Genomic DNA, 24,484 nt, shown 5'->3' on the forward strand with positions numbered 1-24,484 from the left:
CTGATATTTATAAACTTTGTTTATAGGAAAGGTTTCAAAAGGCTTTTTATTATTAAGAAGTAATTTTAAATAGTTTTCTTAGTCTGTTCATTTGTTCAGACAGTTGCACCAATGTTGTGTTGGCAAGTCTGCCGTTTTCCCACGGAATTGGTCTACTTTATGTGTTGCCGCGGGTTGATTTTCATGTCCGCGGGTTGAAGCGACCCCAAATAACATGATATTTAGCCCCTGGAATGCAATTTTAACCCCGCCAAAAACGCAGATTTAACCCCCCCTGAAAATTCAGGTACACATTACATTTTAGTATATATTCAAAAGAAAACAGTTCTTTTAAACTGTATATTTTAACAATACTGTTTTTGGTGTATTTTGTGTTAGCATAAGAGACTTATTTCAAAACATTAAAAAAAGAACTGACCCCAAACTTTTGAACGGTAGTGTAAGTAGAAAATTTGTACCAAAATGGATTGATATTCAACTCATAAACCATTTTGAATAATATTGTAACGGTTAGGTTATGTTCAGTTTTCTTGTCGTTGTGTTTGGTTTTCCCTGTCTGTGTTCCTAATTAGTTTCCGTGGTTAATTAGTTCTACACCTGTTCTGTTTTATCTTGATTACTCTGTGTATTTAAACCCTTAGTTCTGTCTGTTCATTGTTCTGTCATTTGTGTTCAACATGGTTTTGTATTATATCTTCTGAGATTTAATATTTCAGTTGGATTTATTGATTAAAGACTATTTTTGTTGTGTTTCCTAAGCCATGCGATCATGGTATTTTACTTTCAGGTCTTCTAATGTATTGACAAATTTTGTGTAGAAGTGGTCATGTTGTATAGATACCCATTTTCAACGTAATCACTATTTAAAAACTTATGATACAAACTTTGTAATTTCAGTTTTACTGAATTTAAACTGTAAAATTTTTCATTGATAATTCACTTCATTGCAACATTTCTGCTGTAACATCACTTCGGTCTAGATTTTGGTTCTTGTTTCATGTTTTCAATTCATGTTTATCTTCTTTTTCTTTTGAATTTAATATGGTTTTGGTGCATTTCCGCCACTACTGGAGTGTGGAGCTTTGATGTAAAGGGGAAAAAAATGAATTTTTCAAAAAATATTGCGCACACAAGTAGCCTAATATTTACTTTGTAAGAATGGCTTTGTGTTCACAGAATGGGCAGGAATCAAAAAGAATGGACAAGAATCAAGGAACTGAATAAACTGCAATAATAGACTACCAGACGATTTCTCTTGTTATTTAGTGCCCCCTGCTGTTGGCAATTGAGCAAAGATGAAACGTAGGAACAATGTTATCCCAGTAAAGTGACTCCATCAATTTTAATTATCAGGATGGTTAACAGACGAACATGGACATGGCAAAAAAATAAAATAAAATAAAATAAATCATATAATAAAAAGCATTTAGTTAAAAAAAAAAGAAGTCTGCATGCCACTGGCCAAATTACGAAAGAGTAGAAAGGTGGGATCTGGTAGATTCAGTCTCAAGGTGTTTGTTTTGAAAGTGAGGAGTGTCAGCAGTTGTCCAGCTTCAGAGTTTGTCTGATTGTTCAGCTCAGTGAATATTCCTGCGCCGAAGAGTTCAGAGCAAGACACACTTGGAGAACAACAGATTTGAGATGATTCAACATTTCTACAGCAGGTGAGCTTTCCTTTATGGATTTATTGAGTATTAAATTACAGAAATGTGTTTTTTTACAGAAATTTTTAATTTAGATTAAAATTGTTTAGCAAAAAGTGTTAAATGTTTCCCCAACTTCTTTGAAAAATACTCTAGAGAGCACATCTCAACTTTTCAGGTAAAATTCATTCTTATCTGAATGTATGTCAGTGTGGTTTTACTGTGCTCACCTGCTATAGCAAAAATATAATAATATTGGAATTTTAGTCATTAAAAATTATCCTAGTTTAAAACATGAAAAAATACTGCTAAACATACATAGTAGTTTTGTGTTAAAACCTTTACTATGAAATGCTATCAGTAAAGGTTTTGAGGCAAAGCTCCTGTTTAGCAGTGGTTTTTGTGACGTGTTCCTGTGACCATCTTCCTCATTTTTCAAGATTTAGCCTAAAATGGATTTCACCTTCTGATCACGTAGTTCTTGACCCATTCTTGACACCATGTGCAATGTTGGGAGTAACACAAGTAACGCAAGTTATGTAATCAGATTACTTTTTTTCATGTAACTAGTAAAGTAACATGTTACTTCTTTACAACAAATTTGTTACTTTTTCAAATTATAAATTATAGTTGTGTATATAATTATAGATTTGAAAAGAAAAACTGTTGTTTATTATTATTATTATTATTATTATTATTATATGTCAGCAGGGCTTGACATTAACACCCGCCAACCCGTCAAATACCAGTGTATTTTAGCAGTGGCATGTAATGCAGTCAGTACTACTAGTCACTTTGGCGGGTTGAATATATAACATATGCATTTTTCAATTGTAGTCTTTTTCAAAAGGCATCTGAAATTATAAACTAAGCGCATGTAGTGTTGTCAAAAATATTGATTTTTAATATCTGAAACTCTTGCAATACTCATTTTCCGCAGAACAGATACACAATACCAGCTGCTCTTTCTCTCTCTCTCATCTTTCCGACAGCGATTTTACTCATAACATAATTTTACTCATTCCCGCAGATTTTGTTCTCACACCTAAAGTGCGGCACATAAAGCCGCCTCTCAGTACTAAATTGAGTTCTTTTTCGCTGCTTATTGCGCTTAAACAGCCAAATACACACAAAATAATGTCAAAATGCCGGTCTTGGTGAGTATTCATGTAAACACAGTCAGTTAAGTTTGAAATAACCGTAACCAGTTGAGAAAGAAAACGCATGTGTAACAGTATAATGGATCCGTGCGTCAGGTCTTAAAGTGACAGCAGCCTAATATACCTGCTGCCAAATTATCAGATAATATTAAAAAATATCTATATGGCAGTTTTCCCCCCTGGTATTGATGTCAAAATTGTGAAAATGCTGAGTGGCTAGTAACTTTGGAAAACCACTAGCCACAGTGGCTGGTGAGCAAAATAGTTAAAGGGATAGTTCACCCAAAAATGAAATTTCTGTCATTAAGTACTCACTCTCATGTTGTTCCACACCCGTAAGACCTTCATTTAAACTTTGGAACTCAAATTAAGATATTTTGATGAAATCTGAGAGGGTTTTTTTTTTTTTTTATCCTCCATTGAAAGCAACGAAAGTAACTTTGGAAAACCACTATCCACAGTGAAAAAGTTAAGCATAAATAATGTGATTAAGAAGAGACTAGAATGACGAGCTATATAATCCCCAATTACACTTTTAAAGATTTTGGAATAAATGTGGAAGTTCATTCTAGTAAAAATAAATAATTGTAATTGATGAAAACAGGAAAGACATAGTGGGCTACGCTGACCCATTTTCCACACTTGATTCATTGATCTCCATGTTCTTCATTTCTGAGGGTGGAGTGAGTGATGATTTTTCATTCAGAGGAACCTGTCTAGCGGGATTAACTGTAGCATTCGAAAGAAGGATCTGCATCCGTGGACTAGAAAGTGTTGTTTGTCAAGTACTTAAAGTCTTTTTTGTATATAGCAAGTGACATTAGTAACTATATCAATGGTGTTCTATAGTAACCCCAGAAGTCATACTCCTAATGCCCCTGTATTTGACATTCATTCACTTGACTGCTAACTTCAACAGAGGATAACTCTTATGGTCCTGTAAAATCATTTAGGGTTAAATAACAAAGAGTTTACTTTCATTTAGCAGATGCTTATATACACAGTGACTTACAGCTACATACATTGTTATGCCGTCAGTTGCTACAGCACAAGTAAATTAAATACACATGAAGGGCTGATTTCAGGATGATGATATTGACTTTTCAGGGCTGGCTAGCGCGTGTTTCAGGTCGGCCATCAATAAACAGGCTAACATGAACAAACACTCCTTTGCTTTTAATCAGAGTTTACCGTTCCTACACTCTGAAAAACATTGGGTTGAAAATAGACAAACCCAGCGGTTGGGTTAAATGTTTGCCCAACCTGCTGGGTAGTTTTATTTAACCCAACTATTGTTTAAAAATTATTGTATTGCTTGCTTAAAATGAACCCAAAGTATGTTGAAAATGAACATTTATTAATATGTTTAATGAATAATAATTAAACAATAAACATTTATTAGATTGCTTATTAATAAATGTTCACCTTTTGATTATTATTGTTGCCTCTATAATTGTGTCTGATTTTTAATTTCCAGCCTATTTTGGGTCATTTTAAGCCAGACATATAGTAATTTTCAAACAATAGTTGGGTTGAATAAAACTACCCAGCATGTTGGGCAAACATTTAACCCAACCGCTGGGTTTGTCTATTTTCAACCCAACACTCTAAAAAACAGATTAAAAAAAAACACCAATTTGGGTTGTTTTCAACCCAAGGGCTGGGTTAATATAAGACAGAACACATGTTGGGTTAATTTTACCCAGCAAATTGGGTTGTTTATTTAACCTAGCATAATGGGTTGATTCATTTTTACTATAAAACTTGCTTATTTTATTATTTTTTTCACTTTATACATGAATTATTGTTTATGGATTAACTTAAATCCTCTCAACTTTTTTTAAATACTCCACAAAACAACTGGTTTGCATGATAATTCCTTTATTTTTGATTGTATTTTACAGTATAGCATATTTTATATCATTTTTAATACATATTGCTTACATTTAACAAACATTAGAAGTAAAAATTAAACATTTAGAAGAAATTCAAGTGTAACCGACCAGTCTATGTTGTCCTGTTTCCACCGTAATGACGCTGGATCTCATGCCGGAGCTTGTATATTTTTTCTACCCAATTTCTGGGCCTTTTGGGTCATTTTTGCAGTGTTTGGGTAGTTTTTGTGTTACCCAGCTCCTGGGTCAAATGAAACAACCCAGTGTTTGGGTAGTTTTGTGTTAGAAGTTCACAAAGCACAAAAACTACCCAAACACTGGGTTGTTGCATTTGACCCAGGAGCTGGGTAACACAAAACCTAACCAAACACTGCAAAACATTGGGTAACTTAAACCAATCATCCAACCTACAATATTAAGTATTTAGAAAGTTTGAAATGTTTGAAACATCTTATTTGTCTTCACAGAGTAATCAAACATCAGGAATCCCCAAAAAGATGCAATACAAAGCATGTATTGAACTTTTAAAGGACAAAGATAATCTCATCTTTCCTGTCGTCTTCAGTTCATGATGAACGTGACCACACTCGCTCTGAATCTCTCTAGTTTAATCAACGGGACAGATGCGCCGGTCTCTGGTCCCGTCACCTGGAGGACAGCCATGATCACTCTCATAACCGTTCCACTCTCCATCATCACCATCATAGGCAACGTCCTGGTCATGATTTCTTTTCGAGTTAACCCACTCCTGAGGACAGTGAGCAACTACTTCCTCCTAAGCTTGGCCGTGGCTGACGTCATTTTGGGCGCCATCTCGATGAACCTCTACACTACCTACATCCTGATTGGCCAGTGGACTTTAGGAAACCTAGCCTGTGATGTGTGGTTGGCTGTGGACTATGTGGCAAGCAATGCTTCTGTTATGAACCTGCTGGCCATTAGTGTCGACCGCTACCTCTCTGTCACGCGACCTCTGACCTATCGAGCCACTAGAACACCCAGACGAGCCGCGGTGCTGATTACTCTAGCGTGGACCGTCTCGTTTGTGCTTTGGGCTCCAGCCATTTTGTTCTGGCAGTATATAGTAGGTGAACGGACCGTTCCAGAGTGCCAGTGCTCAGTCCAGTTCCTGTCTCAGCCTGTGATCACATTTGGAACAGCCATCGCTGCATTTTACCTGCCAGTCAGTGTTATGGTTGCGTTGTACTGGCGGGTGTATCGCGAGACCGAGAAACGCTCTCAGCAGCTAGCTGGACTGATAGCATCACAGGGAGGACGCACTGGAAACACATCTCAGGTGGGGTTTACATTAAAAGGATTGTCCATTATTTTAAATTTTAGTGGGTATGAAGAATTTTTTCCCATTTTATCAATGTGTTCCCTTATTTTAGTTCATCCCTATCTCATGCCTATACTCTAAGAAATGCTGGGTTGTTTCAACCAAAATTTGGGTCAAATGTAACGGACGTAGGCCGGTAAGAGCTGTGCGTGTAAATCTCACTCCTCTAAATTCAAGAGGCGCTCTAGCGACTGACACTAGAGACTGCGGTCTTTAGCGTCCTTGTTAGAGCGCCCACCTCCCATGCAAACGGGCCCGGGTTCGCGTCACGCTTTAAGCGGGCGGTGCAAACTGGAGGGGCTACACAAATATGGACGAACTCAACGGCTGGCTATTTGACCCAAGTTAGGGTTGAAACAACCCAGCATATTTTTTAGAGTGAATGGTGTACTATTTGATTTAAAAAAAAAAAAAAAAAGAGGAAACGATTTAGTACAACATGGCTATGATTTACTTGATAAACATTTGTGTATAAAATAAACCTTTTGCTTATTTGCTAATGCATTTTGCTTAAAGAGAAAGATTACAAATTTCACATTTTTATTTCTGATAAATGTGTAATTTGAGCACATTAGCATACAGTCCACCTTGAAGCTAACAGACATGGACTAGAAGTCACAAAACGACCATTTATAGAAAGACGGTGGACTCGTATTATTATGAATGGGAGAAAATGCAACGCGCAATATGGCGGAATAAGGGCTCATTCACACAGAACGCGTCTTTGCGTCTAAAAATGCAAGATGCAGCACTCAGGAATGGTTTTTAAAAAGCGCAGCACAGAACACGAGGGTCTCGAGACCAGGGTTGCCAGGTTTTCACAACAAAACCCACCCAATTGCTTCTCAAAACTAGCCCAAAACTAGCCCAATGGCATTTCAGGGGGGTCCAACGGTAAAAATCATGTTCGGGGGGGTTGGGGGGTAAATTTCGCGTTTTTGGCGGGGCTCTCCTCTTAAAATTTGCATTCCAGGGACTAAATATAACGTTATTTTGGGTCAATTCAACCCGCGGACATGAAAAACAACCCGCGTCAACAGTGTAAAAGTAGCCCAATTCCACGGGAAAACCACAGACTTGGCAACACTGCTCAAGACGCACTTTCGAGACGTGATGCAAAAGCTTGCAGTGCTTGCCCCGCCTCCGAGTTCTTCTGATTGGTCCAGTTTTGGAACTGACATTGATGAGCCGCGCTGCATGTAAAAGTTGAAATTCTTTTACATGGCGAGGCGCTGCAAAAGATGTGAGTGTAACGGTCATGCACGTCGGACTAGCGTGTGTTTGCGTAGAAAAACAAAACAAAGTAGCGCATTGGAATAGAAAAACGCGTTCTGTGTGAACGGCCCCTAAGTCCCGCCTTCTAAATAGGAGCCAATCACCGATTGGTAAAGTCATCGCATCACTGTAGTGGCCGTTAGAAGCTCCGCACTTAGGACTGCGCATGTGCATTAGCTTGATTCAGCCTGAAAAATTCAGTTTTTTGTCATGATTCAAGCATTTGTTGTCAGATTTCATTGGTGATTTCAAATATGATATTTAATCGAAAGCTTGGCAAACAGTTTTGGAGAATTTGATGTTTCCCCATTCAAAGAGATAGAAGCTGCACTTGCATGACCGAGACGCGTTTCTAAGATGTCCGCCGAGTGAAATGACTTGGACTTTGAAACGACTCATTTGGATTTCATGTGGTTTTTAAATAAACTTAAAATCATTCCAATTGAAGTGAACTAATAAATGAAATTCATATAGATGAAAGAGCAAAGATGTTAAAGTTTTTGTCATTATTTATGTCTCCCAGAGATCTTGTGACAGCAATTCTCGCAGTGTTGAAGATGTCAGACCACAAACAGACAAGAAGCAGCACAGGAAGGGACAAAGGACCATCTGTCCCACCATCACCCATCGAACAGCAGCGTGGTGGAAGAAACGAAGGGAGAGGGACGAGATGGCCAACTCATACACAACATACAGCCATCCACAGATGGACACGGACAACATTTCTCCAAGAACAGACGAAAATAACAAATACATTCCACTTGTTCGAGTGGATAAGACCACGGTCAATAACCAATCCATGCGGAGCTGTCAGTCAGGAAGTCAGAATTCGCTTAATATGAGTCCTCTTACCACAAGTGCTGCTCAACCTTCTGCTCTATCACTGACCACAGGCCAACAGGGCCGGAAAGCCCGGACCTCGTGTCTGATCAGGGAGAAGAAAGCGGCCCGGACCCTCAGTGCCATTCTCCTGGCTTTTATAGTAACATGGACACCCTATAACATCATGGTTCTAGTGTCCACTTTCTGTGACGACTGCGTTCCCGAGGGGCTGTGGCAGCTAGGGTACTGGCTCTGCTACGTCAACAGCACAGTCAACCCTGTCTGCTACGCGCTCTGTAACAAGCACTTCCGGGTCACGTTCAAGGCACTGCTGCTCTGTAAATGGAAGGAGCATAAGAAGGGGATCAGGTGGACCCCAACAGGAAATGGCTGATTACATCATGACATTTATTAAGAGTTGGATTTTTTCTATTCATGATATCAGTGGTTCAGCACTGGTTGATCAGTCATGAGTTCAGGGACAAACACTGATCTTTTTTAGGATGCCAGAGAGCACGTGGGCTTGAAAAGATCCTAGAGATCAAGGTTGTGTAGCAAATATATGAAGTTCAGATTGTGTAATCACGTCTTGGCTGGGCATGTAGCAGTTTTCAAGTTTGAATGGCCTAACTTTGACGCATTGAAAATACAAATGTAGCATCTGGGTATGTGTTTATCAAGTATACTGGATTTGTACTAGAGCTGTAGAAATGAAATTAGCAGTGACAGTAGTGTGACATGCAAAACTTTTTTCTAATTATGTGAAAAAAAAAAATTATTCATGATGACCAGTGTTGGGGGTAATGCAAGTTTTGTAATCAGATTATCTTTATCAAGCAAGTAGTACAGTAATGCGCTACTTTTAAAGGTGTCCTATTATGCCCCTTTTATGTAATATATGTCTCAGGTGTCCCCGGTATGTGTCTGTGAAGTTTCATCTCCATGGATTTTTTATTATACCATGTTTTAAGTGCCTATTTTGGGTGAGAGAAAATTATGTGCTGATTTGGTGTGTGTACCTTTAAATGCAAATGAGCTCGTGCTTCCCGCCCCCAAGCTCCCGATTCCAAATACACTGAGGCATAAATAATACAGGAGAAGCTCACACAGCAAATATAACTTTCAAAATGGATCATTACAAACTGTTCATGATGCAGCATATCAGATCACAGAGGTATGGGATATATTTTGTGGATGTTTGCTAACATTCAGTACTGAGTTTGATAGCATGTTGCACAACTAACGCGGCTAAAGCTACACACTGTTGGAGAGACTCAATTAGAATGGAGATGCGTTTATGAATTATACAGACTGCAAGCATTTTCGTGTTAAAAATTAAAATAACAACATGGCTCTGGTCTCCGTGAATACAGTAAGAAACAATGGTAACTTTAGCCACATTAGCAACGTGCTAACGAAACACATTCAGAAAGACCATTTACAAACATCATGAAATATATATGAAATTGGATCATGAACAGTTGATACCGATCCATCTTTTGAGAATCAACTTCTGTGCAAATCCTGCAAATGCAAACTCAGAATATTAATAAAACCTAGATTAATTCAATATCTTAAATTGCACAACTATACTTTATGCATTTAATCTCACTTTACTAACCAATGTTGTTGCTGCTGACCTTCGATGATCCAATTCAGCCATACCAATAAGCAAAAATTACTTTAGATAAACATCACATTTGTGTTCCTTTTTTGCTGAAATAAGAGTATTAACTTTCTTCTTCTGCGATCCAGAACTGTCAGCACAGCCGAAAGGTTTGTTTGAGCTGCGCCCTCTACTGTACAGGCGTGAATTTGCATTTCCTTCAGCCTGAGGCTGTTTCATTTTTGGTGTGAAAGGGCCTTTACATTTGCCAAAATTAACTTGTTACTTTCCATAAAAAGTAACTAAGTAATGCAATTAGTTACTTTTTTTATGGAGTAACAATATTATAATGGATTACTTTTGAAAGTATCTTTCCCCAACACTGGTCATGACATTATAAGTTCTTTAAATATAAATTTTTTCATCTTAAAAAAAAAAAAAAAAAAAAAAAACTATTTTAAGAAATATATATATATATTCTCTTATCTCATACATATTGTTTCACATGTGAATGTTTCACTGGGTCTTTGTGGATCTCAGAGCTGTAGTACTTTATATACATGATACATTGCAGTTCACAGTCTTTATTTACTGTGCTGGTAGTGGTCATAAAAAAAATACTCAAGATTATTCCTCTGTTACATGTATGTTTATTATGGAAAGGCCAATATGAAAAATGTAAATTAAAAAAGAGAAAAATACAGCATTTACATTCAATACCAAATACAAACTGACATGATTTACCAAAAAACAAATACAAAAACGATACAGTACTCACGATAATTCAATATGGTTAGTCAACGATAATAGATATTGGTTATATCACATACAAAATTCTACTATGAAAGATAACCCGCCTTATGAGAGTGTTTTTGTGGGATTAAAATGGATTAATGAGTGAATCCAGAAAAACATGATGATATGATAATGAAATTAAAATGCAGCACCATCTTCTGGTTTTTGAATCTGGACCTTGGCACAATTACTTCCTGAAAGAACAACTTACAAGAAATAATTATATACACAACAAAGATAAACAGATACATTTCTTATACAAATGAATATTTAAATACATAACATCCTTAATGGATTAAGCCATATGTTTTCTCTATGTAAACAAATGTATCTTGAGTGAGCATTAAAGAAAAAATAAAATATATTTGGCAATGCATAAACAGGTGTTTAATCATCTGAACCATTGGCCCTAACATGAAGGAATGTGGAAATACTGCACATAATGCATGAAGTGTATATAATCCATTTCAAACGCGTCCTCGGTGCACTCTTTAATTTCAAACACTGCTCATGATGTGTAACAGTCATAGCAAAATAAAAATCAAAAACAATGGTGATGTTAGGGGCAATGATTTCTCTTCCCGCTTCTCCATAATTCAGAAAAGTCCCACAACAGTTTAAATGTGTTTCTGCGTGGACGTCAGGGTTGCGCGTTCTTCAAGGTAGACTGTTGTCACGGTTCCTCCGTCACTCCATTGCGGCGTTCTGGCTCTGATAAATGGAGGCCTTGTCCTTCAGAAGAGCCAGACACAGATGGCAACTCCAGCTTCCTGTAAACATGATTAAAGCCAAATACTGATCATCAGCGCCAATCACATAACTATAACTAGTGCCAACTAAAACAAGCAATAAATGCATAAACTAGTGCAACCTTTCCGTCGTTTTGGTGTCAAAGACATGTCTTCATAAGACTATTTTGAGTATGTACACACACTGGAGATTTGAGATTTGAGTCCGTTTTTCCATACAATGCTAATGTACTGCATCACAAAACTCAGAATAAAGCACACAAGTCAGTAAGACAAATGTGTTTGGCTACGTTTATGCGCATATTCAAGCAAATTGACTTTTTTGCGCATTTTTTGGAGATTTCGCTCCTATTGTATTGAAATGAGCAGTGTACACATTCTTCAAAATTTCAACTTTTTGCATTACACAGAACCCAAAAAAAAGGTAAAATGAGTCTAGAACGACATGAAGGCGAGTAAACAACGACTATGTTTAAATGCACCCTCATAATGCGATTGTAATGACATTTAGGCAATTTTGCGATTAAACTTTATCTTATGAAAATGAAATACTTAGATCAAATTGATGCAATTATGCTCATAATTGTAGTAACCATAATTGGAAAATATGTGGCGTATGACGAACTTAATTGCAATAAACACTTTAAATCGCATCTATTCCACTCTTCTTTCAGACTTTTTGTAAGAAAAATATCCATATTTAAAACTTTATAAACTAAAATAATCCATATGCAAGTCGACTTATGGCGGAAGAGTGACCTCTGATCCGGCATATGACGCAGGATTAGTTGAGAGTAGACGCCTCTGGCGGTTCAAACAAACAGGGCTGGGCAACAAACTCAAGCTCCTCTTCTTTTATATTGAAATCCTCTTACATTTCTCTTTAAAAATTCTCGTTTTAGACTTCTAATCCGTGACAGGTGTTTTGTTTTGCTCTATCCTCTGCACTTCCGCATTCGTCACATGTAAATATGGATATTTTTCTTACAAAAACCCATTGCTTCGCTTCAGAAGGCCTTTATTAACCCTAGAGCTGTATAGATTACTTTTATGATGGATGGATGGATGCACTTTCTTGGACTTCAAAATCATGAGCGCCATTCACTTCCATTATAAAGCTTGGAAGAGTCAGGATATAATTTTCATGTTTGGGTGAACTATTCCTTTAAGAAACCACGCTTATGTTGACAACGTAGTGACACATGAATAAAATGTAGCATATTAATGGTCGAATACATCGAAATGGAGACATTTTAGGTGTGTAAAAGGCAAAAATCCAATACGTCCATAGAAATGTGTTTTGCATTTGATGCAAGTATATTAAAACAGTGGCCAGTAACACACTTACTGTATGTGAGTTCATCATTTGTGCTGTGCATTTGGATATGTGAATAATGGCAGTAAAAAAAACAAAAAAAACAACAGTTCTTAGGGAATAATCAGAATAATGAAAATTGCATGTAAACGGGAGTGAGGAGGTTTGCTTGTGTCATGAACACAACTTACTCTAATTATTGTGTAAAAAAATAAATCACATTACTGGAGCACATGTAAATGTAGTCAATGATAAAAGTGATTGCTTGTACCTTCTGGAGGGTCTGACATGGGAGGGCTGAGGCAGTACATGTGATATCCTCTGTCACAGTCATCACAGAACAGAAGCTGGTCCTGGGAAAGAGGATTTAAACACATTAACAGATGGTTTTAAGAGGAAGGGTTTGTTTGAGTGATAATGTGAGGAGACTCACGTCATTCTCAGATGTGCCACAAACATTGCAGCACTTGCACTCAATGCACTGCCAGCGGTACGTCTTCACAGCTGCCATCATCACGGCAGTGAACTGCAGGCACGAAGGATGTCCTTATGAGGGATGAGAGAAAAAGGCCAGTTATGTGCATACCTGAGCGTAGAGGTTTTAAGTTGGTTCTGTGCCTCTGTGTGTCATACCTGAACGTCCACAGTCAGAGCAGGACACCAGCTCTTCAGACTGGCCTGTTTTCTGGTTCATGTTGGAGTCACCCAGGCAGAAGTCGCAATAGTCATTGGGTAATGCCAGGCCGTTTGGTCCTTTTTTAGGGGCTGTAATAAAATAGAGGATCAGATCAACTGTTGTCCTTCTTTCATTAATGTTTTGACTGGCAGGACTATCCAAATCTAAGCTGCAATCCATGTGGTCGTAACAAACGCGGCAAATATTTGTAATGTCATAAACAATATCCTTAAGTCACAAGGATCTAACAATATTGAACTCTTAAAATGTCGTAAATACAACTATAAAAGGTGTGGCTCAAATAGTACTTCTTGTAATTGTTAAATCTATCAAATTGATAATGCACAAGTGATGTGTCAGGGCCGCACTTTAACAAGTCATTTTTCTCAGAGGCCCTGTTAACACCTGGTATTAAGATGTGTTTTGGTCGATCGGATCACAAATAGACGAGGGAGACACGTACCCTTTTACACCATTTTTTAATCCGTCTCTTTTGTCCACTTTCAACCACTTCTATAAGTAGGCGGACTTTATTGGTTGTTCGAACACATACGACCACCTGAGCGTACACTACAAAAGCAATCCGGTCGAATGCGTTTTCAACTACCTCTGGAAGTGGTTGAAAGGGGATAAGCTCAAAACATTTTACACCCTGTTTACACCTGTATTTAGCGCCGTCCACTTGTGATCCGATCGACCAAAATGCATTATAATACCAGGTGGAAACAGGGCCATAGTTTTAGATGACAAACTGTGCATATTGTCTGTGTAGTCATCATGAATGAATGAACGCTCACTCTTGGGTTCCTCTGGTGGCGCAGGTGTGTGAATCTCAGGTTCTTCTTTGTCTTCGCCCTCCTCATCAGCCAGGTGAGAGTGAGTGTAGTGGTAACTCAAGCCTGGTCTGTTCTTATAGCGTTTCCCACATACTATTAAATAGAAAAGGATTGAAATTAAAACAGCAGTTACGCTATGTTACGCATTATGGAAAACAGGATTTTCATTGCGCTTTCAATGCAACTTTCACAACCAAAGCTCTCTCTCCAGATGACCAAACCGATCGATAGAAACTAAGCTGCGAACATGAACCACTCAGAATTAAACTGTCATAATACTGACATCAAAACCACGAACGTAATCATTTATAGTGAGTTTTCAGCAACTTCATGAACAATAGCAGTACACAGAGGTTAGCCAAAAACAGATTTACATAGACTACTGTTCAAAAGTTTGGGGTCTGTAAAATCTTTGAATGTTTTTGAAAGAAAAGGTTGCATTTATTAGATCAAAAAACACAGTGATAGAAAAAGGTAATACTGTAAAATGATTACAATGCTTTCTGTTTTAGTATATTTTAAAATAAAACTTATTCCTGTGATGTCAAAACATGAATTTTCAACCTTACTTCAGTCATCAGTCTCACAAAATCATTTTGATTTGGTGCTCAAGAAACATTTCTGTCCTTGCTGAAGAGTATTTATTTCTTTCAAAAAATAAATAAATAAAAATAAGTTAAATAAATAAAATCTTACTAAGCCCAAACCTTTGATAGGTCTTAAATTTACCACAGTAAAGCATCCAATTTAGCTGGTTGAAATAGGGTGAAAAGGTCACAAAGTTGTAATTATAAATAATAAAAAAAAAAAAAATACCCTAATGCTACAAAAGAATGACCTCAAACATGTCAAAACTCACTGTCACAAGCATACGGTTTGTCTCGATCTTCCTGGGCAGCTGCAGCAGCTTCCAATTTCTTTTTTCCATTCCCAACTCCTCGACCCTGGCAGATTAAAACAACATTTTCATAACAATATTCCTCCAGGCCATCGTATGACCAGTAACATAGGCACCATTACATTAGCAGATTATAAATGGTTATCAACATTCAATAAATCAGCAGCAGACCAGACATGTTACCTTAGACTTTCCTTTTCCTCGTCTTTTTGGAGTTTCCTCCTCAAAATCTTCATCGTCCAGATCATCCAAGTAGTCTTCGGGCTCAAGGATTCTCTGAGAATGATAGGAAACAATCAGGCCATGCATTCATATAAGAAAATCTATCAATTATTGAAAAGCCCTGCTATGTACCTTCCTGATGCGTGTGGAGCCACTGTGGCTGCTGGCTGTGCTGGTTCCAGTGATCTCAGCCAGACTGGTTTCTTCCTCAGGTGGTCTGAGCTCTGTGGTCACTCTTTTGTCCAGCGGCTCTCCCTTCAGCAAGGCTTCCAGACTGCTGCCATCCAACGGGCCCAACACATCTTTTTTCAGTCCCAGCTCCAGCTCAGCTTTGGAAAGATTCCTTTCTTTAATCATTTAGTTATCTAATGTTAATTATCTGCTGTAAGCTACTTATTTTAGTTAATAAAGTTTTAAATATGGATATTTTTCTTACAAAAACCCATCGCTTCTCTTCAGAAGGCCTTTATTAACCCCCTGGAGCCGTATGGATTACTTTTTTGATGGATGGATGCATTTTTTTGGGCTTTAAAATGTGGCCCCCTGTTCACTATCATTATAAAACTGGGAAGAGCCAGGATATTTTTTAATATAACCCCAATTGAGCTTGTCTGAGTGAAGATAGCCATATAGACCTAGGATGGCTTGAGGGTGAGTAAATCATGGCATAATTTTCATATTTTGGTGAAGAATGTGTGCAACAGGTTTTTCGTCAGAAGTTTCGAAGCCTTAGAAATTTGAGTACAACAAGAAATCTATTAGAATACCAGCTTTGAGTGGAGGAAAAACCAGCGCAGGGTCTTCTGGTGGGTGAGCTCTTCTTTTCTTCCTCCAGCGCCGGGCGGGATATGTGTACAGCTGTCCTGGTGCTGTACCTTAAATAGTAAATCATAAAGTCTGTATGTTAGTAACAGTAGGACAGATTGAGAACAGAATCAGCGTAAATGAGCTGATGCCAAACCTGCACTCCTGTGTCTCTTCTCCATCCAAATGTAGCAGTTGCTTTGAGCGACTCCAGTCTGGGAGTCCAGGAAGGGCATTAGGATGCTCCTCTCAGCACACAGCCGGGCGTTATAACTATGACACTGTTCCAAAGCATCTTTATAGTACTGTTCTCCAAGTCTTCAATCCACACACAAAGAGAGAATACCATCATTTATAAGTTTCTACAAAGCATGTGATTTAGATTTACTGTTTAGATGCACATATTCACTTCTGATTAGTTAAATCTTAGTTTTGGGAATATAACAGAGTATTTTTATATTACATATCGTGCGTCACAACGTGCTGATATGCAAACAATGGACATCAATGGACTCCAATGTGATGTATTCATTTTTGCCAGTAATAAAAAAGCAATGACAATTTGATAGACATTTCTTAACAAGTTGGACAACGGAAAGCAACAAAAAGCAAACTAACCATTGACTAGCTAGTGTAACTGATTATAAAAGCAGACACATGGCTGTAGCGCGCTTTGATGTCACAGAAAACGATGAATGAATGAGGTGCAGATTAGCTAACCAAACACCACCGCGATACTTCAGCCTGACTTTAGTATATAAAACCATCCCAATTCAGTGATAAGATAAGAATATCACACGGATATTCATTCAAAGAGTTTAAAAACTACATGTACTCACACTTTAACGATATTCTCCACGGCAGTCGCCATTGTTTTGCTGTAGTGGGCTGTTGTTGTCTTCACTGCGCATGCGCACTGGGTCCTTTTTAAACCAACGCTACGTTCTCATCTTTGAATGAAACATTTAATTTAATCCGTCATATCAGATGTAAGCTAACCAGAATGTTTTTGTTTTTTGTTTACAAAATATTTTACTGAAATACAAACGATAATACTAAACCAAAATAATTCAAAACCATTGATCTCATTCTGCGATGGGCGTGGTTACGTTTAAATGACATCTTCCGTCCGCACCGCCGCCATTTATATTTCACCGCCATTTTACATCAACCCTGCAGAGATTAGATTACGAAGATGACGGCTCAAATGGAAAATCAACTTTGTAAGCTGTTTGTCGGCGGTCTCAACGTCCAAACCACCGACGATGGACTGCGAGAGCATTTCGAGCAGTTCGGGAAGCTCACTGACTGCGTGGTGGTGCAGAACCAGCAGCTGAAGCGCTCACGTTGCTTCGGTTTCGTGACCTACTCGAGCCCGGAGGAGGCAGACGCGGCCATGGCGGCCCGACCTCATGTTCTGGATGGCAACAACGTCGAGCTGAAGAGGGCCGTTGCGCGGGAAGATGCAGGCAAGCCCGAGGCTCTCGCAAAAGTGAAGAAGATATTCATCGGCGGTCTTAAAGACGATATCGAGGAGGATCATCTCCTCGACTGCTTCTCGCAGTTCGGTGCGGTGGAGAAGGCGGAGGTGATCACAGACAAAGAGACCGGCAAGAAGCGCGGCTTCGGCTTTGTTTATTTTGAGGATAACGATTCGGCCGATAAAGCAGTGGTGCTCAAGTATCACATTATTAACGGTCATAAAGTGGAGGTGAAGAAAGCCCTGACCAAGCAGGAGATGCAGGCTGCTGGTAGTCGCGGTGGCCGCGGCGGCCGAGGAGGTGGACGGGGGATGGGCAGACCGCAGAACGGCTATGGCGGGCGCGGCGGCGGATACGGCAACTACGGCGGCGGCTATGGGGGCAATGACGGCTATGGAGGCGGATACGGTGGCGGGTATGGGGGAGGCTACGGGGACCAAATGGAGGGCTACGGCGGTGGTAACGGCTACAATGACTTTGGCAGCGGCTATGGCCAGCAGTCCTCTGGCTATGGCCCAATGAAAGGTAATTACTCGGGCAGAAGCAACGCTCCTTACTCCCGAGGTGGTGGTGGTGGTGGTTACGGCAGGGGGGGTTACGGAGGCTCGTATTAGGAGCGTTTATTAGGTCTGATATTAAGAGCAGCTCCTTCCCCAGCCCACATCACAGTTTTGACCACACATTATCTTCAGCTAAGTAGCCAGATTTAGCCACCTTAATGTGGCTTGGCATTGACTGAATCACTCAAGCTCCATTCAGGAGGTCACAACTTATCCAGCCTAGCAAATCATAGGTAGGGCTCACCTATCCGACTTTGCTCAACATCTTACAGCTGTTACTACTACTACTACACATCCTTTTGCTCTCTTCCCTGAAGTACCTAGGGATAATTTTTTTCAGCAAGACATAGGACTACTACTCTGGATCTCTACTTATTATAAGACTGGCCAGTGGTGGCTGGCGCAGGCTACCTGTTTCTCACACGTTTTTTTTGTGCATTGGGATTAAGTTAAGATTAGTATTTTTGCTTGTTAGTGTTGGCATGTTTTTCTCCTTTTAGTATATGTATTGTATCTTTATTGTGTCTTTGTTTTCTTCTTTTCAAGACGTATTTAAATCTGGTTTTAATTTAGAACCAATCGCAGTGAACCCCCTGTAGAGATTCAAGATTTCATTGGTTGGCTGCAGGCACTATTTGCATATCACGTGATCTATAGAGTGCAACAGTCTGGTTCACGAAGTAAAATACTATAATTTTTTTTTTTTTTTTTTTTAATAAGTGGAATTCCTGGTAAAAAGAAACTACATTAACCATGATTCTGTAAAAAAAAAAAATCCACCAATCAGAATTGAAACAAGCAACTTTTGCTTGTAAATTTTATTTATTTTTTTGTAAAAACACTTTAGCACCCGCATACTCCCATGAAGCATGGCGAATGAAGTAATAGTCGCTCTCAAACTACTTAAATATTGTGTGTATATAAAAAATATTGTTTGTGTACACTCAAATTTAAATCGATAGTTTTACATCATTTTTAATTTTTCATTCGCAATTCTTCTTGGGACTGTAGTTCTTTCCCTCATTAAAGCAGTTCCAAATGCCACTTTCTTTAAATCAAAGTTTGTAATGATGTGATTCACCTTGTAGCTGGTTGATTTGTTTCATTCATGGTTCATAATGTTTAAACAAAGACTTTTTTTTTTTTTTTTTTTTTAAATTAAAATATTTCCAGTAATAAGGCCACTAAAAAAAGTTGACCGGCACTAATGCGCTTGAAAGACTTGCTGCAGAGTCTGTTGCCAACCAATGAAAGATTCAACTTTTATTTAATTAGGCTCGATGGCAACTGGAAGTTGTTCGTCCTAACATAAGAAACGTGTTGGAATAAACAAACTTCTGTGGCGTCTCAGTGAAAACAAAGTTAAATGGACTAGTTTCAGTTTCAAATGTTCAGACTTACTTAAAAACCCCCTCAATATCCGTTAATATAGTGACTCTTAACGTGTGTCTCCCAATTAGTGTCATTTGTTAAATAGTTAATTCTGAAAATATTGTCATTGGTGTTACAGTGAACCTTTTTGACGGGACTCTGAAGACAGATTTGAGTTGTTTTTCTACAGTTTAATTATTTAGTAAAGGACTTAAATGTTCTTGTCTCATTGTATTACTGCTTCAACGGAATAACCTATTGAATATTCATTGTTTATTTCAGATACAACTGAACTGTATGTACTTCTGTTAATAAAAACCATTACTCCGTAGCCATTATGGTTCTTGACAAGCTGAGATTTATTGGGTGGTTTTGACGTGTATATATATATATATATATATATATATATATGAGGCCCGTTTAGTGATTTGTCTTCCCAACTAGGTAAGACTAAAATTGGAGGTGCATCCTTTGTCTTTATCAGACATTGGCTCTAGTGCTCCATATATTAATGCCATTTCTTTGCATCAGACATGTGGGGATGTTAATATTTTCCCAACCATATGTTGTCTTTATTCTTAAAATATGTTTAGAGCTTTGTTCCAATACTTTTAGTGATCAAATAAGATGGATCTATACCTTAGCTGTGTCCACTACTACGTCATTGGATTCTCCAGGGGTACTCCAGAGATGTAGAAACCCAGCTGAAAATCCATAGGATAATCGCACCAGGTTTGTAGAAATACTTTATACACAAGACATTACATCAGGTGTGTCTTTAACATACTTTGGATCCACCTGGAAGAAAATCAGGTATTTGTGAGTCGTTAACGTAAAGCGTGCATGCAAAATTTCCTAAATACTAGCTGTGAATAGCGTTAACTTGCGGTGATCATGTAACATAGAGGAAAAGTGGCAATTAGAACATGCTCTGTAGTTCAATGTGTGTGACGCTGTGGTGATTGTGGTCTATGTAGTTATGTCTTAATCAAATATTTTAGCCGATTTCCAGTTTAAGGTCAAACCGGAGAATGGAGCTTATAGTTCCTGTATACTTGATGCATTAGTTCCAGATATTAATGACATCAAATGCAAAGGAGATCAGCATTTATTAAGCAAGGTTTGTGCTTTCAGTTATTTACTTTACATCTTATCAATCCCCCTCCCCTCCTCATCTCGGTGTTTTGCTCGTGTTTTGTCCTTCTACATTTCTGGGACTCTTAAGTGGACAGTGGATATTGTTCATTATTCAGTGAGACTAGTGAAGATTCAAGTGAGATCTGCTACTCTCATTCTTAAAGCACACCTCCTACATAGACCCTCAAAGGCACAGTGTGTAAATCTGATGGGGTTGTGTCATAGATTGACTGTAGACAGACATGTTTCAGGACACTGTTGACTTGACACTTACATGCATCTGCATCTGTCTTCTTTTTCCACAGAGGGTATGCAATGGAAGGATTTAAATAAAATCTCACTTCCAACTGCGGCCGCTTGATGAACCTCTGCTGTGGCTGTGAATCCAGTTGCTCTGAAATGTTAAGGAAGAACTTCATCAGTCAGTTTGGTGAGCAATTTTAAAAAATAAATTATATGTACATATATGACACAGTCACACCAATTATGTTTACATTTGTTTTCCCTCTCTTCTTTTTGCAGTCTTGCAGAGTTTGCATATGAATGCATATGCATGCTAGATTCCTGTGGACTTCTTAAGAGGCAGGGTGCCTATGGTAAGAGTTTGTAACTTGATGACAAATGTAATGAATCATACATTTCAGTGATTTTTGGTCAAACTTTATCAAAATGTGTTCAGATTATACTCCTTTTGAATTTTCTGTGGTTGGTCAAACATCTTTTTTTTTTTTTTTTTTTTTTTCCCTTAAAGTGCCCCTATTATGCAGTTTTAAAATTTAATTTTGTTTTGGAGGTCTCCTACAGTAGGTTTACATGAATCCAACTTCAAAAAACATTGTATCATCACCTCTTCTCTCACAGTGGCTGAAATGATTCGATAAAGGATTCAGTCTCTAAACCCTTCCTTTCTGAGAGCCTTCTCTGCTTTGATTGGTCAGATGTCCCAGTCTGTTGTGATTGGTCAATCACTTACAGCATGCGTCAGAAGCAAAACACCCATTACCAGCTCCAGAGGCTTTTTCAGCACTTGATACAAAGTGATATGAACTGTAGTGATGGGGAGTCAACTCCAGCACAGGAGTCAAATCTTGTTGTTGACTCGGTTGCTGTGTCTGAAATAGATTGTAAGAGAGCTGGAGCTGTCGCAGAATCAACGTCACAGTCCTACATGTAGATTATTTACAGTAAAATGACAGCCAATTTTTTTTTATGTATATAATTACGTTGTATACACAAACGTTATATACATCTGTGCCAGATTTGTTATACAAAATGCCAACAATAAAGTAATTAATGTGTACATTATTGTATGTATTTAGACTAAATATGATTTTTAGTATCTTGAACTTTCCTGTCCAAGCAGCTTTTTTGCACATACAAGAGATGAAAATGCGCTTATCGCCCTCATCCGACCATTTAGATGAATTCAGTGAATTCATTAAAGAATATATTTCCTTCTCTCTTGTGTAACTCTGAAATCCTATTCAACCAAGGCTTTTTCTCGTGACTTTTCCCTCTCTAAAATTAGGTAGTATTGGCAACAACTAGGAAATGGTGATGCATGAAACTGGACTAATTTGGCCAGTCACGCTAAAAGTGTTTTAATAAAGGTAGTTTAAGGCTTCGTGTCAGGGGAAAAAAAAAAATAGCCTACATTTAGTGTGTAATAATGACTGCGATCTTGTATTCTTATATTGCTGACCCGGTTTTGATTTAAAGGGTTAGTTCACCAAAAAATGAAATTTCTGTCATTAATTACTCACCCTTATGTCGTTCCACACCCGTAAGACCTTCGTTCATCTTCAGAACACAAATTAAGATATTTTTGATGAAGTCTGAGAGCTTTCTTTCCCTCAGTAGAGATCCAATGCAACTTCCACTCGAAGGTCCAGAAGGGTGGTAAAGACATCACTAAAATAATCCATGTGGTATGAAGTGACGCAAATGCTTTGTTTGTGCCCAAAAAACCTTAACTTACCACTTTATTTACAAAATATTAATCTCCAACACACATTCATGCAACATCTGCTCTCCCGTCAGCCCTACACGCATGCGTCGTGTGAACGCGCAATGGAGATTAATATTTAGTAAATGTGGGGGGAAAATTTTTTTTTTTTGTGCAAACAAAGCACTCGCTTTGCTTCATAAAATTGAGGTTAAACCACTGGATTCACATTAGGGCTGGATATTGACACAATTTTCACGATTTGATTCGATTTCTATTCACATGCTTTCGATTACAATTTCGATTCGATATCGATATTATTTTGGATGTATATCAGATACAGTACATGCCAAATTTTCTAGAGGAAAAAAATCTCTCAACTAATGCTGTAAACTACACATGGGAGTCAGTTGGTACTACTTTACTATAATAATAAATGTTAAAATTAACTTATTTATATACAAACACTTAAATTACACTCAATTGTTTTTTTTTTATAATAAAGTTTAGAATTACATAATCATATTTCTACTGAAATTCGTTTTTTTTTTTTTTTTTAATATAAACATTAATAAATCGTGGCTGTCATAACTGATTTATTCAAATATGCATTAAATATTGAACATTATAATGAATATGTAGAGTTCACTTTTTTAGCTGACTAATGAGTTTATGGTCACTGAATATGTTTATATTGACGTCTTTCCGAGGTTGAAACACTGAGCTATTACACAAGACATGGATTTCGTTAAGTTGTACTGTATATTTTAACATACCTTCAGATGTTTATTCATGTTTATTTTGCACGGTTGTATCAATTACATCTAATTCCACTAGGTGACTTAAAATGTATTTGTCATTGAATTCATTCAAAAGATTTGTTCAAAAACACTGATTCATCCAGCAATGAAACAAGTATTTATTAATGAGTCATTGAATTAATTCAAAATAATTCATTCAAACATTTTCCAGCAATTAAGAGTCAGCAATTTATATTTTGGGGTAAATTACATGTTATTTTGTTTGGTTGTATATTCAGAATCGTGGAAGAATCGTGATCTCTATTTGAAACCAAAAAATCGTGATTCTCATCCCGAATCGTGCAGCTCTAGCGCGATGCGACGCGGAAAAAGTCGCGTCTGGTGTAGACACAGTGTTACAGGTGTGGAACGACACAAGCATGAGTAATAAATGACAGAAATTTATTTTTGGGTGAACTAACCCTTAAAAGTAAATTGAGCAAATGGAGTAAATTCCATCAACTCCTAGGGTGGGAATCGGAGTTGACTCTGGAAAAACCCAGAATAGACCACCCCTAACGAATCGCATAATGTTGTTGGTTTTACAGTTCCAATTCGAGTCCCCATCTTTTAGAAGATTTGCTTTCACAGCACAGAAAGCTACATCTTATCAACGTGCTGACAAATTTTTTTTTACAAACCTACATAGGTTCGTGCAGAGAGTTAAGACTAGAATTACTGCCGTCTTGTTTCAGGCAGTTCAGAATTGGTTCTTTCTTTTGGGAGACAATAACTCCGTTTATCTGCATTTTGATCTTTTTTATAAACTTCAAAGTGCAGACCTTTTACATTCACAAACCGCTATATAACACTACATGAAAGGTATGAAAAAGCATAATAGGGGCACTTGAAGTTAAGACGGAGTAGATTGCAACAGAACAACAAGTTCTGCTTAGATGTAGGGTTTTTTTTTTTTTTTTTTCTCATCTTTTGTTTAAATCTGTTATGCTCTTAACTAAGGAAATGTCTTGTCTTTACAGGCCTGGTGCCAAGATGATGCCATGATAACAGTACCCGGAGGGCGGCTTCATTCGGATGCCATGACTGCAGTTGAATCTAATGCAAAAAGTGATTGGAATACATGTGCATATGAACAGGAATGAACCTGGCATTGAATGTGTTGTATGAATTAAATAAAGAAAAGTGAACTGAATA

At 37.9% G+C, this 24,484-nt stretch overlaps 3 protein-coding genes across 6 annotated transcripts; 2 read left to right on the forward strand and 1 right to left on the reverse strand.

Annotated features, from left to right (window-relative positions):
- The first annotated feature begins 5,171 nt into the window (after nucleotides 1-5,171).
- On the forward strand, nucleotides 5,172-10,895 carry chrm1a (cholinergic receptor, muscarinic 1a). The gene is made up of 2 exons (XM_051918413.1): nucleotides 5,172-5,995; nucleotides 7,836-10,895. The coding sequence occupies exons 1-2, from the start codon at nucleotides 5,267-5,269 to the stop codon at nucleotides 8,526-8,528; spliced, it is 1,422 nt and encodes a 473-aa protein (XP_051774373.1). The 5' UTR covers nucleotides 5,172-5,266; the 3' UTR covers nucleotides 8,529-10,895.
- dpf2l (D4, zinc and double PHD fingers family 2, like) lies at nucleotides 10,368-17,080 on the reverse strand. 2 transcript variants are annotated; one of them, XM_051918415.1, is made up of 11 exons: nucleotides 16,875-17,080; nucleotides 16,193-16,353; nucleotides 15,999-16,106; nucleotides 15,364-15,560; nucleotides 15,193-15,285; nucleotides 14,971-15,055; nucleotides 14,073-14,204; nucleotides 13,233-13,364; nucleotides 13,033-13,145; nucleotides 12,871-12,952; nucleotides 10,368-11,305 (listed from the first exon to the last, which is right to left on the reverse strand). In XM_051918415.1, the coding sequence occupies exons 1-11, from the start codon at nucleotides 16,904-16,906 to the stop codon at nucleotides 11,223-11,225; spliced, it is 1,218 nt and encodes a 405-aa protein (XP_051774375.1). In that variant the 5' UTR covers nucleotides 16,907-17,080; the 3' UTR covers nucleotides 10,368-11,222. The 2 variants fall into 2 exon arrangements, with proteins under 2 accessions (XP_051774375.1, XP_051774374.1); XM_051918414.1 differs by having other exon boundaries at nucleotides 15,364-15,578; nucleotides 16,875-17,069.
- Nucleotides 17,081-17,230: 150 nt separating this feature from the next.
- hnrnpa0a (heterogeneous nuclear ribonucleoprotein A0a) lies at nucleotides 17,231-24,482 on the forward strand. 3 transcript variants are annotated; one of them, XM_051918417.1, is made up of 4 exons: nucleotides 17,231-18,041; nucleotides 20,890-21,014; nucleotides 21,107-21,180; nucleotides 24,310-24,482. In XM_051918417.1, the coding sequence occupies exons 1-2, from the start codon at nucleotides 17,231-17,233 to the stop codon at nucleotides 20,943-20,945; spliced, it is 867 nt and encodes a 288-aa protein (XP_051774377.1). In that variant the 3' UTR covers nucleotides 20,946-21,014; nucleotides 21,107-21,180; nucleotides 24,310-24,482. The 3 variants fall into 3 exon arrangements, with proteins under 3 accessions (XP_051774377.1, XP_051774379.1, XP_051774376.1); XM_051918419.1 differs by lacking the exon at nucleotides 24,310-24,482 and adding an exon at nucleotides 21,446-21,884; XM_051918416.1 differs by having other exon boundaries at nucleotides 17,231-21,014.
- The last annotated feature ends 2 nt before the right edge of the window (nucleotides 24,483-24,484 follow it).

The sequence above is a fragment of the Ctenopharyngodon idella genome, chromosome 14, assembly GCF_019924925.1.
Source record: "Ctenopharyngodon idella isolate HZGC_01 chromosome 14, HZGC01, whole genome shotgun sequence".
NCBI classification, from domain to species: domain Eukaryota; kingdom Metazoa; phylum Chordata; class Actinopteri; order Cypriniformes; family Xenocyprididae; genus Ctenopharyngodon; species Ctenopharyngodon idella.

What these genes read in the sequence shown, in the direction of transcription:
- chrm1a (XM_051918413.1), top strand. Translation starts at nt 5,267, where the DNA reads ATGATGAACGTGACCACACTCGCTCTGAATCTCTCTAGTTTAATCAAC. An exon ending in GCACTGGAAACACATCTCAG is followed by an intron (nt 5,996 to 7,835) that starts GTGGGGTTTACA and finishes TATGTCTCCCAG; the next exon opens with AGATCTTGTGACAGCAATTC.
- dpf2l (XM_051918414.1), bottom strand. Translation starts at nt 16,906, where the DNA reads ATGGCGACTGCCGTGGAGAATATCGTTAAAGT. An exon ending in GCTCCACACGCATCAGGAAG is followed by an intron (nt 15,286 to 15,363) that starts GTACATAGCAGG and finishes TATCATTCTCAG; the next exon opens with AGAATCCTTGAGCCCGAAGA. An exon ending in CATGTCAGACCCTCCAGAAG is followed by an intron (nt 11,306 to 12,870) that starts GTACAAGCAATC and finishes TCATGTTTACAG; the next exon opens with GAAGCTGGAGTTGCCATCTG.
- hnrnpa0a (XM_051918416.1), top strand. Translation starts at nt 17,231, where the DNA reads ATGACGGCTCAAATGGAAAATCAACTTTGTAAGCTGTTTGTCGGCGGT.